The sequence below is a fragment of the Tetrao urogallus genome, assembly GCF_951394365.1.
Source record: "Tetrao urogallus genome assembly, chromosome: 8".
In the NCBI taxonomy this organism is placed as follows: domain Eukaryota; kingdom Metazoa; phylum Chordata; class Aves; order Galliformes; family Phasianidae; genus Tetrao; species Tetrao urogallus.
The window spans coordinates 19,072,915-19,085,774 of NC_136821.1; the positions used below are offsets into that span (position 1 = coordinate 19,072,915).

At 45.5% G+C, this 12,860-nt stretch overlaps 1 protein-coding gene across 1 annotated transcript in view; it reads right to left on the bottom strand.

The window, feature by feature from the left end:
- TLK1 (tousled like kinase 1) overlaps positions 1–11,916 on the bottom strand; it is a gene marked incomplete at both ends in the record, with an annotated part of 66,925 nt that extends 55,009 nt beyond the window's left edge. The window contains one exon of the mRNA XM_079538990.1: positions 11,775–11,916. Within this exon, the coding sequence (XP_079395116.1) occupies positions 11,775–11,916 (142 nt within the window). The remainder of the gene's footprint in view (positions 1–11,774) is intronic.
- Between the last annotated feature and the right edge of the window lie 944 nt (positions 11,917–12,860).

Consider the following 12,860-nt stretch of genomic DNA (forward strand, 5'->3'; position numbering starts at 1 on the left):
CCCAACCAGCAGCCTCCAGCTGATAAAATACAAGCTCTGCCGCCTGAGGCACTTCCCCAGAGCTCCTTTTAGGAAGCACTGCCTCAGAACGCAGCTCCAAGTAAATCAGTTACACACACACACCTGATATAGCACTGACTACACTTACATTTTCCTATGCAGCATTCTCCCTCTCTACAGATAGGAAGAAAAGTAAGACTTCTATGAAATCACAGATGAGTAGGTGAAAAATCAAAAGGAAAAAATACATTTTAATTTTTTATTCAGCACTCATCCAGTTCACAAAGAAATATCATAAGTAATCATCCACCAAAAATCTGGCTTTAAACTTGCTCAGCATCATCATTAAAGAAATCTGCATTACAGCTGTTTCTCCTATCCAGTACTCACTGCCTAATTTTAAACCAACTTTCTTTCTGCTATACTATCACTTTCATTCATTCAAGTTTTAGAATAAAACAGACTCTCATTTTTTTCCTTTCCTGAGGACAGTCCATCCTGCTCACTGAACAAAGAATGGACAAAGCCTGCGATTACCTGGATTAGGTTTTGTAAAATCATTACAGTTCACAGCAACCAGGAATAAGAAAACAGCAGCCCAATATCTTAGGCACTGCAAATGATATACAAATGTATACATATGTGTACATAGATATGTTCAATATATATCAGTAAAAACATGTGCAATTAACACCTATATTGTAGAAAGACCTGGAAACACAGCTGCATGGTATCTGGAGCACCACAAAACTAACAACAGTTATTTTAAGGGATAATGTCACGGTGGCTCCTGTGAACCACTGCCATCACTTCAGTAACAACTGTGACCCAAGCTCTCATTCCCAAACAAGAGACAAAGGAAGAGTTTTCCTTCCCAGAGTTCAGGCAACAAGTAAGGGAGGACCATGGAACTCCTTGTATGGCAGAAGCGAGTTTCACAGAGCCTTATGCTTACAAATGGCTTGATAGTGATCAACCACTAAGTGTCAACCATTTACTCCTGATGGCAAATTTGGATGCCTTCTGCCCAGCATATGGCTAACCTTATTTGTTCCACGATCCTGACTTTGGGAATAGCTAAGCACCAAGTTAAATGCACAGAGGATGTTTTTAAAAAGCAAACCATACATAGTCCTAAATCTGCAGTGGGCTTGGAGAGGGGCCTCAGAGCCTTGCCAGGTTCACTCTCCATCCCAAGCAAGCCCAGAGTCTGTGCAAGTGGGCAGAGGTGCAGGTAGGCACCCGGGGGTGCCCCTCGCCTATGTGTGCTGCTTTAGCAAGCTACCTCAGAGCAAAAAGACAACTGAAATGCAAGATCTAGCAAAAGTAACTCAATCAAAACACATCAGGAATGAGAACATTCTGCCAGGTGCAGTTCACAAGGAGAAAGGCACACAAGTGAGTGGCAGTCCCAGCAGTGGGGCTGGGCATGGAATGCTGCTTGCCTACGCACAGGGCATGCACACAACAAACCCACACACAGGCAAATTTCTACATATGTGGTGGCACATCTGACATAAACGATTATATACTACATACTATGTAGGTTTCAGCACAATTTCAAAAAAGTCCACTTAAATCTCCTGTGAAATGAACTTAAATTCTTAATAGTTAGTCACAATATGTATTCATCTAGTTACCTGAGTCACTAATTCACTGCTTTCATTTCTTACTTTCACATAACAAAATATTTTCCTGAGTACTAAAAGCTAACATTATTCATCATACTGACGATTATTTATCAAATGAGACAACTCATACCATAAATGTTTTGTTTTTGACAGATAGCTATTTTATTGCATTTTTGGCCGCAACAAAACAGATTCAGTGACTCAGTGGACGTAACAAACAGCAACTGCAATAACCTGCCTTAACCTGAAGTCTAAAAAACCTGAGGAATTCCCATTACTAAAGACTGAAATACCAATAAAATCTGTTTTTGACAAAAAAACAAACCTTCAGTTCGACCTCTATATAATCCTAACACTGGATTCCATCTTTTGCTTGCTGTCAGGGTGCAGAGAAACTGGCAGCACAGCCTCGCAGCAGTGTACCCTCATGCGGGTCATGGCCCAACACTGGGCATGGCAATGCCACCCCTTCCCCACTCCAAAGGCAGCATTCCCTCAGCAAACCAACTGTGGGCAGCAGCCACTCCTCAGCCACCCAGTAATGGGGCAGGCAAAGGCTGAGCGAGGGGCTGTGAGCAGGAAGAGGAAAAATGAAGTTAAGAGATGCAGAGAGGAAGCAGAGAAGCAGGACGGCAAGAGAGGTCATGCCTGTGGACAGGCACCAGTCAGAAGGGGAACCTGTGGTGGGAAGGCAGCCCTGGGCACATGGCTGAGAAAGTGCACAGCCTGCCCCGGGAGTGAGAAGGGGAGCCCACACAGCAACTGGCACTGCTGCCCCACAGCCACGTCCCTTACAAAGCAAGGAATGCAAAGGTGCGAGATCAACAGCAACAACAAAGCTTACACCTTCTTTTCTTTATTTTTTAATAAAGTATGAAGAAGGAAGATTTAAGGAGAATGCCAGTAAGGTGGTGTCAGACACGGGCAGGGAGCAGTGGCTGTTGTTTGCACTCCTCTAGAAAAGCCGAACAAGGCAAGGGCTCAGAGAACAACACTCTGAGAGATTTAGCCAGGAGAACAAATCAGGTCAGCTTTCAATCACACCACATGAAGAGTAAAAATAAATAATTTTTTTTTAAAATCACTATTAAGGTCATTTACTGGAAACCGTTTTGCCATCATGGCTTCAGTACTTCGTATCTAAATTAAGTTATATGTTGCAAAGATACTGAATGGGAGAAAAATACAAAAAAAATACTGATGCAATACACAACCAAATTATGCCTTTTTGTGAACTTGACGTGTTTCCATTCCTCTGTTTGAAAGCAAAGAGCAGTAGAAAATGCTGGAACTCAAGGTATGGGAAAATCAGCATTACAAACCTAGCAACCATATTTTGTATTATCTGCAATATTCATCAACAGGTTTAGCAAAATGATATATCTGAAACTATGAAACAGGTTTTGAAGAAGTACATAATAAGACTTTAGAACATTTTACTGTAACAGAACCACATTTTTTGTGTAAGCTTCACGTCTAATAGAGTGATATGGGGAATGGCAAATCCTACTAACAGCTGTACTCCTAATGACCAAACAGCTCATCAAGACTTCACACACACTTTGTATATGCAAAAAAATCAAGTGTGTCCTTACATAATATATAAAACTGACTGTTCGTTAATATTAACCACTTGGATACTCAGGATGTGACAGCATGTAGACCAGAACACCTAGTGATAATACTTAGAAGACTAACTTTTTGCTGAGTTTTTGAGCTATCAAAAGCAGCCATTTCAGCTTAAAGAGCACTGCTTTGACACTCTCAACATGTTTTGCTACGTAGACTTTTTTTTTTTTTTAAACTACACACATGAAAAAAGCTGAGCTGGTATTTCATCATGTTGAACTTCTCCCACTCTTTCCTGAGTTTATTTTTTACATAAGGCTGAAGTTCGAAGCTTGTTTTCAAAAAAAAAAAAAATTACAAAGAACAAAAAAACATACAAATGAGTAAAACTGAGGACAGAAAAATTTACATTCTTTGTCTAAGAACAAGCTGGTAAAAAAAAGTATTTGGCTAGAAGATCAGTGTGCACCAGCTATAAAGTTAAATTAAAGAATGAGAAGAGTGAGCTAGTAACAACAGTGTTGTGTGACAAATGCATTAGTGTATTTCCAATTGATTTAAACACATTTTACACCACCATGTATCCAATGAATTTTCTCATTTGTAAGTCAGAACTCTTTCACACACCGAAGATAAACTTGGAATTTTTAAGTTTTCTTATTCAATTAATTCTCAGTGACCAAAGCACAGAAGGGAGTAAATTATCAGAAGAGTTTATAGTCATTGAGGATGATCTTAAATAGATCAGTCATTACAGAAAACAAGGTGTTATACATAAGCAATGAATCTCATTATATTAATGTAGTATTTTGACATGATTTTTTGAATAAAAAGTTATCCTGAAGAACGGAGATCATAATGCAACATGCACAACAATGAATGTAAAGAAAGTTACCTGAAGCATGTTTCTTCATTGGACAGTACAGAAAGTTGAGCACAGAATCTTCTAAATACTATATGTGAACAAAGATGAAGCATGATTATTTTCTAACAAGCTATATATTGTAGTTCAAAGCATAGCAAACACAGGATTACTTGCCATTCCTCTTCAGATAAACAGAAAACGAAGGCAAAAGAAAGGTTAGAAGAACATCATGAAAAATAACACAGAGGCTTTTTTCTTTGAGAAATTTCAGAACTTGTAGAACATCTTTTAATACAACTTTTAATACAACTGAGCACTACTGTGTAGACTAGGAGAATTTGCTAATAAAGACCAAAAATCACAGTCCTTTCTAAACAAATGAACATTTTAAAAATTCTCTCTACATACCAACGATAGTAGGTACAAGTTTTTGTTGTTGTTGTTTTTGTGGGTTTTTTTAACTAATGAAGAGCATATTATTAATAACATGGAGATTTTGTTTTCAAATGCTTCTTTATATAATGAACATAATGGCTTATTAAAGGACATGCCCTCTCCCACCACCCTTACTAGAAATAAGTTAAGAAATAAAGACTGATCTCTCTGAGGACCCAAGGAACTAAAAAGAGGATATTAGGGAATAACTATAAAAAACAAACAAACAAGAAACCAATATTGGCTGAAAGACAGCTGCAAAATGTAGGACAAAAGCATGGAACCAATGAGAATGCAGTATTAACCAGAAGAAAAACACCTATATTTAACAAACACAGTTATGCATTGCATTGCCTGACAAGTCTCAGAAAGAAGGAAAGAAAGATGCAATAGAAATTCTACTTGTAACATCATCTGAGTTGGTTTCCCTAAAATCGAGATCTCATTGAGTGGTGAAAGAATTGGGAAGTGCCTCTGTTAAAACCAGCTAACATCCTGGGCATCAGAAACTCACTGAATGAAGTTCAGGACCATGATCTAAAATATATTCTTTCAGAAAAGACATTTATATTCATCATTTTCCAGTTTGTTACTCTTACACATATTGTTCAGAATTTTTCTTATAAAAATAAAATAAAAAAAAAAAACAAACCTCACACCACCAGAAGCCACAGCAGCAGGACACTGTGCTTCAAGCATCTGTATGCTTTGATCTCAGCATACTGACATAAAGCTAAGTAAGTGTCACAGAACGGCTTCGGTTGGAAGGCTGCCCAGGGCCCCACACAGCCTGGCCTTGACAACCACCAGGGATGAAGCATCCCCTACCCTCACGGCCTCACTTTGGCCTGCTTTAACAGCCCCACGTCCTTCTTGTGCAGGCCAACTCCCTAAAAGGTTAGGCATATGTGATGTCACACATCAAGACTTCCTGTTATTCCTCAAAAAACACATTTTCCTTCCTTTTCTCTTAAAGGTATAGCTGTATAAGAAATCCAAAGAAAAGGAATCCAGTACTTGTACTTCAAGCTTTACTTTCAAGCAGTTATGGTTAGGTTTCATTTCCTGTAAAAGGTGTTCTGGAATTTCTTAGCCTCATCCCAAACCCTGAAGGATGGGGTGCTTTGTTCATAAGGACACTACAAAGCACAGCGGCCTTTAAGTTTTCACCCACTTACAGCTGTGCAGATATGGTGAGGCAAGGCCCATTTCTTAATGCTCCTGCTGTTACCCTTCAGCAATGGTGGTGGTACCAGGGAACTGCTTCCCTCCCATGATGTAAAAATTCAAGTAAAAACATCTGGAGGTGAAGTTCCATATCCCTAAGCTACCAGACTCAACCACACTCCGACAACTCAAACCTTGGCACTGTGAGGCAGCAGCACGACACAGACAGGACCAGAGCTGTGGGCTCAACCGATCGCAGCCTGGAAGCACCCCAGACCTTCTGCCTAGCAGCTCAGGACAGCGAGTGGTAGCCAGCACTGCGTGGCAACTGACAGCTCGGGGCAGGAAGGGCCACTTTCACTCCTCAGTGAGGGGCAAGAAAGAGTGGCCACTCATTCTGTGACCAGAAATAACTGACGCATTTCTCAAACTACAGACATTCCGCTTCTGTTTGAGCTGGATTAAATGCAAAAACACACTTGGATATATTTATTACTTCTTACCTAGCACAATTAGGATTCATTTTATTTGGCTTCCAGCTAACTTTATTATCTAAAGCACCAGGAATTACGTTTCTTAAACACAAAGAATCGAAGCTGTAAGTAATTACTTAAATAAATGCATATAGATGCATCCCCCCTGTCTAGTAAGAAGCACGATAAAATTAGACCAATTAGAATCAACTTTTCTTTAGGAAAAATAATTAAGCACAATCGCAAACAAAATTAAAAACAATTATTTAATCAGGATTTCCTGCTCACTGATTTAAGCCATGATTAAAATCAGTGATATAATTGCCACCTCCAGTCCCCCTCCCAGCACAGACCTTCCCCATGGCTCTCAGGGCCAGCCCCCAGCATGTCCAACAGCCCAGTCCTGCAGCCCTTCTGCTGGGGCCAGTCTGAGCAAACTCTGCCAAAGCCTACAAGTTCGTGCACTCCCACCACCTTACCATGGCCACCCTGGGAAAGGCTGGTTACCAGGATCTTCCTGCTGGTACCTTCTGGTGCTGTGCTCAGGAAAGAATGGAAGGAACGAAACCTGCAGAGAGAGGGTGCTTAGGAAGGATGCAGATCCTGAGTTCCTATCCCAAATTGAGCATCTCAATAAGGACTGGATTAAGATGTAGGGAACTGTAGGATCCAGAACAATTTCCAATGCTCATTAGCTCTTCTCTGCTGCAGCAGAATTCAATTCTTAAACATTGCACCCAGTACCTCTCCCTTGCCATCTTCATTAGAAATTTTCTAGTTTCAAGTCCACCTGGAGTATTTCAGAGGCCAGCTTCTGTTTAAGGCTACACTGAGTCACGAGTGGGAGCTCTGTGCGACTGCCCTCCCACACTCACGTTCTGAACATAGGAAGGTGCTCTTTCTTCCCCTTTACAACTTTAACTTCCACTCAGAGCAACCCAGCAAACCAAATTTCCCTTTCCCTCTTTTACAGCTAAAACAAACCAAGCCAAACGAAAAGAAGTTCACAAAGACAGAAGTTTTCTTTTTCCCTCATATGCTTTTAGATTCTAGTGGAGCTGCAGTTCAGGAAATATTCTACTAAATAGTATATGTTTACAAAGTAAGTTCAGCTTGAACTCCTGCATGTGTAAAGATTTCAGTGTGTGAGATATTTAGTACTAGAGTGAATTGGGCTGGGAACAAGTATTAAAAAAAAAAAACACACCACCTTATATGAAGAACACAGAAAGCACAGAGAGTTATTTAAGCCAGCCATATTTTCATAATCTCCTTTCTCCAAGGTAGCGAAATTCCACAGACCTCACTTTGACCATGATACATATGCATATACTAGTCTTTCCTGACATTTTGTAATCATTTAGAGGAAAATCCAAGGTAATATCAATACCTACCACAAAACAAAGTTATTACAAAGAGACAAGCTTATTTCAGCTTGCTGAAGAAGAACTTTATTTGCTGACAGGAGAAAAAAAACAAAAGAACATACTTGTCATTTGAATTGAGGTAATAATAAATAAATAAATACAGCCTGTCCTTAAGAATATTGATTCACTCTCCTTTTAAAATTGAGTAAGTTAATGCAAAATTCCATTTTAGACAAGGAAAAACAGAAATAAAACAAAACAATCACCCAACCGTTAATCTCCTCTGTTTTCCACAGCACTTACTTCTCAGACATTCAGGTTCAAACAAGGGTCCACATTAATGTGGGAAAGGTATTCTTCCCCCACTTCTGACTTGGGCACACTAAAAAAATCTCACATAAGAATTTGGCACTGTATTAGCTCATTATGAGAAACATCTGCAATAGAGATAGCAATATCACAAGCTAGAATCGGTGCACACAAGTGGCACAACACCAAGTTTTACACAACACCTGCTGCAGTTAGCCTAAACAATCTTTTATGATTGCTGTGCTCGTTCTCAGTAAAAATATACCATCACCCTCAAATACAAAGTGTTCCCATTCTTTGCTCTCACATAAACTGGTTATGTCCTTTAAATTCTCAAAAGCTTTGTATCTAAATTGTAAGAAACTGCAGTAAAACAACTTACTGAGAACTTACTGGTTAAGAAAACAGAACAGTTGAGTTGCTACACTGGAAGCAAACAACCACAGAAGAACCTAGAAGTCTGAATACAACCAGGTAGCTTTCACGTGCATGTATCAATACACAACTACAACAATAGCTCTTCAAATGGTATTAGAAAAACGTCATGGATTTATTTAACACAATGTCATCACCTTTCAACTTGTGTTCAAATTCCAGATGTGATCCTTCCCATTCCTATTTTGGTGATTCAGAGTTCGTTTAGCACTTCGTTTTGCACCTAGTAAAGTCTACAAAGCCAATAGCACACACAAAAAAACAACCTGCAAAGCACCATGCTGAACTGCCAGGGACTGGTGACCTGCCTCCAACCTCAAAGGAGGAAATATTTAAGACACTCACATACGCGTTCCAAAACCTCTCTGTCCTCTCTGCAATAGCCTGGTTGCCTCCCATTTCCAAACCAGCACCCTGCAGCTGTACAATGTGATCTCTTCAGTGCCACGCATGAACAGTAAAGAAACTTCAAACGCCAAGCTGCATGACTGCAGTTACTTGAGTTATGGCACAAGATTCAGTAAATACAGCGTTTACAGTAACACTACTTAACAGTTTTCCCAAATTCCTCACAGCCTAAGTTTTGTGGTTCCTGAATAAATGACTGACCAAATATACCACACATAAATTATTGGCATATGAAACAAAGGATAGAAGGAAAGTTTGATACTACATGGAATTGGAAACACAAGACAGTTCCGATACAAGAGAAGTGTACAGATACTATTTTACTTAAGTCCATGCCAATATTTTCATTTTAAAGCTCTAAAGCACAAATTCACATCTACTCAGCTGGGCAATGATGCCCCTACAAGTCAAATAGTAAGAGAAGACAACACCTCATGAAGCACTGCTACAAACCTGTAACGCATTTCAAAACAGATAAATTATTTTCTTCAATTTCACCCTGTATTTCCTATTTCAATATTGACAGAGTATTACATTTAAAATTTGAGAAACAAAAGAACTTTGATTGACAGCTACATATGTCAGAGGTTGGTTTGACTGGTTGATTTTGCTTGATTTCTCCATATTAGGGCTTCAGAGAGTATTTTTTGGACTTGCAAAAAGAGGGTGCCAGGGGTTCCTGCTCCCAGTAGCAGGAACCTTCACATAGTGAGCACCATGTGGGCCACTGCCAAGCTGTCCCAGCAGATTGCAGGTAAGGCTGTGTGAGCTGCTGCGCTGCAAGGCACCACGCAAGGCCTGCATATCTGGCAGGGAAGCCGGCCTGCTGAAGACAGGAGTTGAGAAGAGGGGACAGGTATCACATAACGAAACACGGCAGGCCCAGGCCAAAGGCTCAGCACAAGCATGGCAGGCCCACACCTGGACACACAGCACTGGTGCTAGCGTACAAGCACGGTGCTGGTCTCGCCAAGGCCCACACCCTCACATATTGCTTCCAACACAGACAGTCTGGCAGCGCTGCCTGGACTCGCCAGTCAAGAACCAGCACGCACACAAGCTCCTTTAAATACACCATGTTTCAGGTTATTTTGAACTTGTTAGTTTGACCTGCCATCGTTCCTGCACACGTACAATCCAATGCCTATGAGCACACCAACCTATCAGTGTTTGACGGCCTACTGCTTTCACACAAAATGCTCCATTTCAAAATACACACTTACAAAGCAAAGCGCGCTGCTACCATCCTGCCAGCTTACGCCAAAAATAGGGATTCAGGCACCACCAATATCTCACACTGACTCCCAAAGAGAACTGCCCAGTGAGGCAATGCAGCCATCACAGTGTGGGAACACTACACAAATAAGGCCCGTTACAGCACCATACACAGAGCTGAGCTTTCACAGCTCTGAAACCCCGTATCTGCACAGTGTAAATTAAAGCACTTGGAACAATCCAACCACAGGAATCGTGAGAAGGGATGTAAAAAGCACCATCCTCATCATCGCCGCTTTAAAAATTAACATCACAAAACTGCTTTTCCATGCCTAGATGACATGCTTAAGGAACACCAGTTCTCTTTAAATAATAAATGTATAAATATATAAAAAGAGAGAATATATATATTTGTGTTATCTGTATGTTGTGCTGCAACAATCATTTCAGGCTTGTGCACCTGGTATCTGAAATACATCCCAAAATATCCCCACACAGGCACTCCATATGAATATTACATGCACACATCCATAACAAGTGTTGCGACACTGCTGAAACCTACTCCTAATAAAGTTAAAATCAGCTGCACGTTCAGCTGGGGGCGGCCGTTCTGCTGCCAGTCGGCTTCCAGGAGCGCAGGAGCACAAAATGCCTGCCACTTTACTCAGCATCTTTAACATATACTGTAATCCCTCTCCAGGTATTTTCTAGAGCATTTCGTGTCAGGCTGCCAGGAGAAGCTCGTGCAGAGTGACGGGAGCAATACAAGTCTGACAACTGCAGGCACGGAAAATGGAGAAGCACCTCCTGTGTTTTGGGAGAGCGAATCCCCGTCACTGAGCCCTCAAACTGCTTATCAACAGCGGCAACAACAACAACAAAAAAAAAAAAACAAAAAAAACCACAGGAAGACTTGAAAAACAAAGACCGCTCTTCTCGCTGGTATTTCTATTTCAAGTTCTCAAGTTTCCTGCCTGGCTAGCGACATTTTGCAGACATCCGTAGGCAAGCTACGCGGAACTGATCAAAGTGGGGCAAATGGAGAGAAATTACACAACTGTTCAGCACGCGGGTGCGCGTGCACAAAAGTTCTCCCCCGCCACAAGTAGTTCTCCCAGCAGAAAGCCGCGAGCCGCTCTCCAGCTGTATAACTGCTACATCTTGTGGCAGCGCATCTCAATGCAAGGAGGAAAAGCAGACAATAACCCGAACGGAACAGAGAAGGGACTTGTTTGCTCGTAACCTTCATACAGCTATTCCCCGCAAACACCCACAACACCCCGCTCTGCTTGTCGGTGTAACACAAGAGGGGAGGAGCAGAGGAGGGAGGAGGAAAATATTATCATCCGAGGCGTGATGGAGGAAAGCAGAAAGTTGCAGTCATAGCGCGGCGGTGGCCGCGAGGCGCCCTGTCACCGCCGCCGCGGGGCCGGCCGCTCCCTGGGGGCCCTCCCGACAGGGACGAGCCCCGCGGTTCCGCTCCGTCCCTACCCCACCTCCACGGTGCAAAAAGTGCCCGACTCCTTCCATCCAGAAACAACGGCCGCGTCCACCCGCGCTCCGCACACCGCCGTTACTCCGCCGCCGGAGGAGGGCACAGCTCCCAGGGAGGATGCGAGCGGAAGGACGGCCGGAGCGGACCGCCGCGGCCCGGCGGGAGGGGGGCACGAGGAGGCGCCGAGGAGCGGCGGGGCCGAGCCCCTCGCCCGGCGCCGGAGGCTCCGCTCGGCGCCGCCGCCGCCGGGCCCGGCGCCCGACCCCGCGCCGCCACCGCGGCCGCGAGGGGCACCCCCCTCTCCACCACCGCTCCCCGCCAGCCCGGGACCGGCCTCCGGCGGCGGCGGCCGGGCCCCTCCCCGAGGGCCGGGCCCCCCGCGCAGCCCCGCAGCGCGCCGGTTACCTTCCTTGGGCGGCTTGCCGGGCGGCGTGCCGTGCAGCTGGGAGGCCGCCGCGGAGCAGCCCTGCAGGCTCGGTGGGGACGTGGAGAGCCGGGACCAAGATGGCGGCCCCTCCAAACTTCCACTGCTACTTTGGACACTCATCAAGCTACTTTCCTGGAGCCTGGCAGCCGCCGGGGGCGGCGGGGGAGGCGGCGCGGCGGGGGGACACCCAGCGCCGCGCTCATGGCCGGGGGGCCGGCCCGACACCGGCGCGGGGAGGCCGCCGGCGGGCGGAGGGCTCCGGAGGCAGGCGGGGCGCGGGAGGGACGGGGCGCGGGGCCGGCGCGACCCGCCCGCACCTCTGCACTGCGTCGCCGCGGCCGCCGCCGCCGAGCAGCCGCCCGTGTCTGAGGCTGAGGCTAACCTTCCCCGCCGCCGCCGCCGCCGCCGCCGGGGAGGGGAGGGGAGGGCGCAGGCGGGGAGGGGTCATGCGCAAACACGATCGCGAGCCGAGCGAGCGCCGCGCTCTGCCGGCGCCCAGCCGAGCCGAGCAGCGCCGAACCGGAGCCGCCCAGGGGCGGCGGGCGGGAGCTGCGCCCCCCGCGCACGCACCTGCCCCGGCCCCCTCCCCACAGCCCCCGCCGCCACCCCGCTCTCCCTGGCGGAGCCGCGGCCGAACGCTCCATGCGATGCTCTCGGGGGGAGCGCGCCGCGGGCCCCGTGCCCGTCACGGTGCCGAGGGTGGGAGCCGGGGCTGCGGGGAGCGCCGAGGCGCGGCGGGGCCGAGCCGCGTGCCATGTGCCAGGCGCCTCCTCCCCTGCGCGCCGCGCACCGCGCGCCCTCGGGCTGGAGCACGGCATGGCCGCGTCCAAAGCCCGACTGCTCTTCTTTACCGCCAACGCGGTCTCTGCTGAGAACGTGAAAGACGGGGAAAAGTCAGGTCTGGAACAAAGCCTTTCCAGTTGCGAGTGTAACTTAATGGTTTCGTTTATTTGGAAGAGCTGTGGCTTACGAATTGATTGGAGTTGCATGCGGGAATAAGGGTCCCCACGTGCTGGGCACGGCACTCCCGTACGCTGAGCAGACCCCTGGCCCTGCGCTCACTG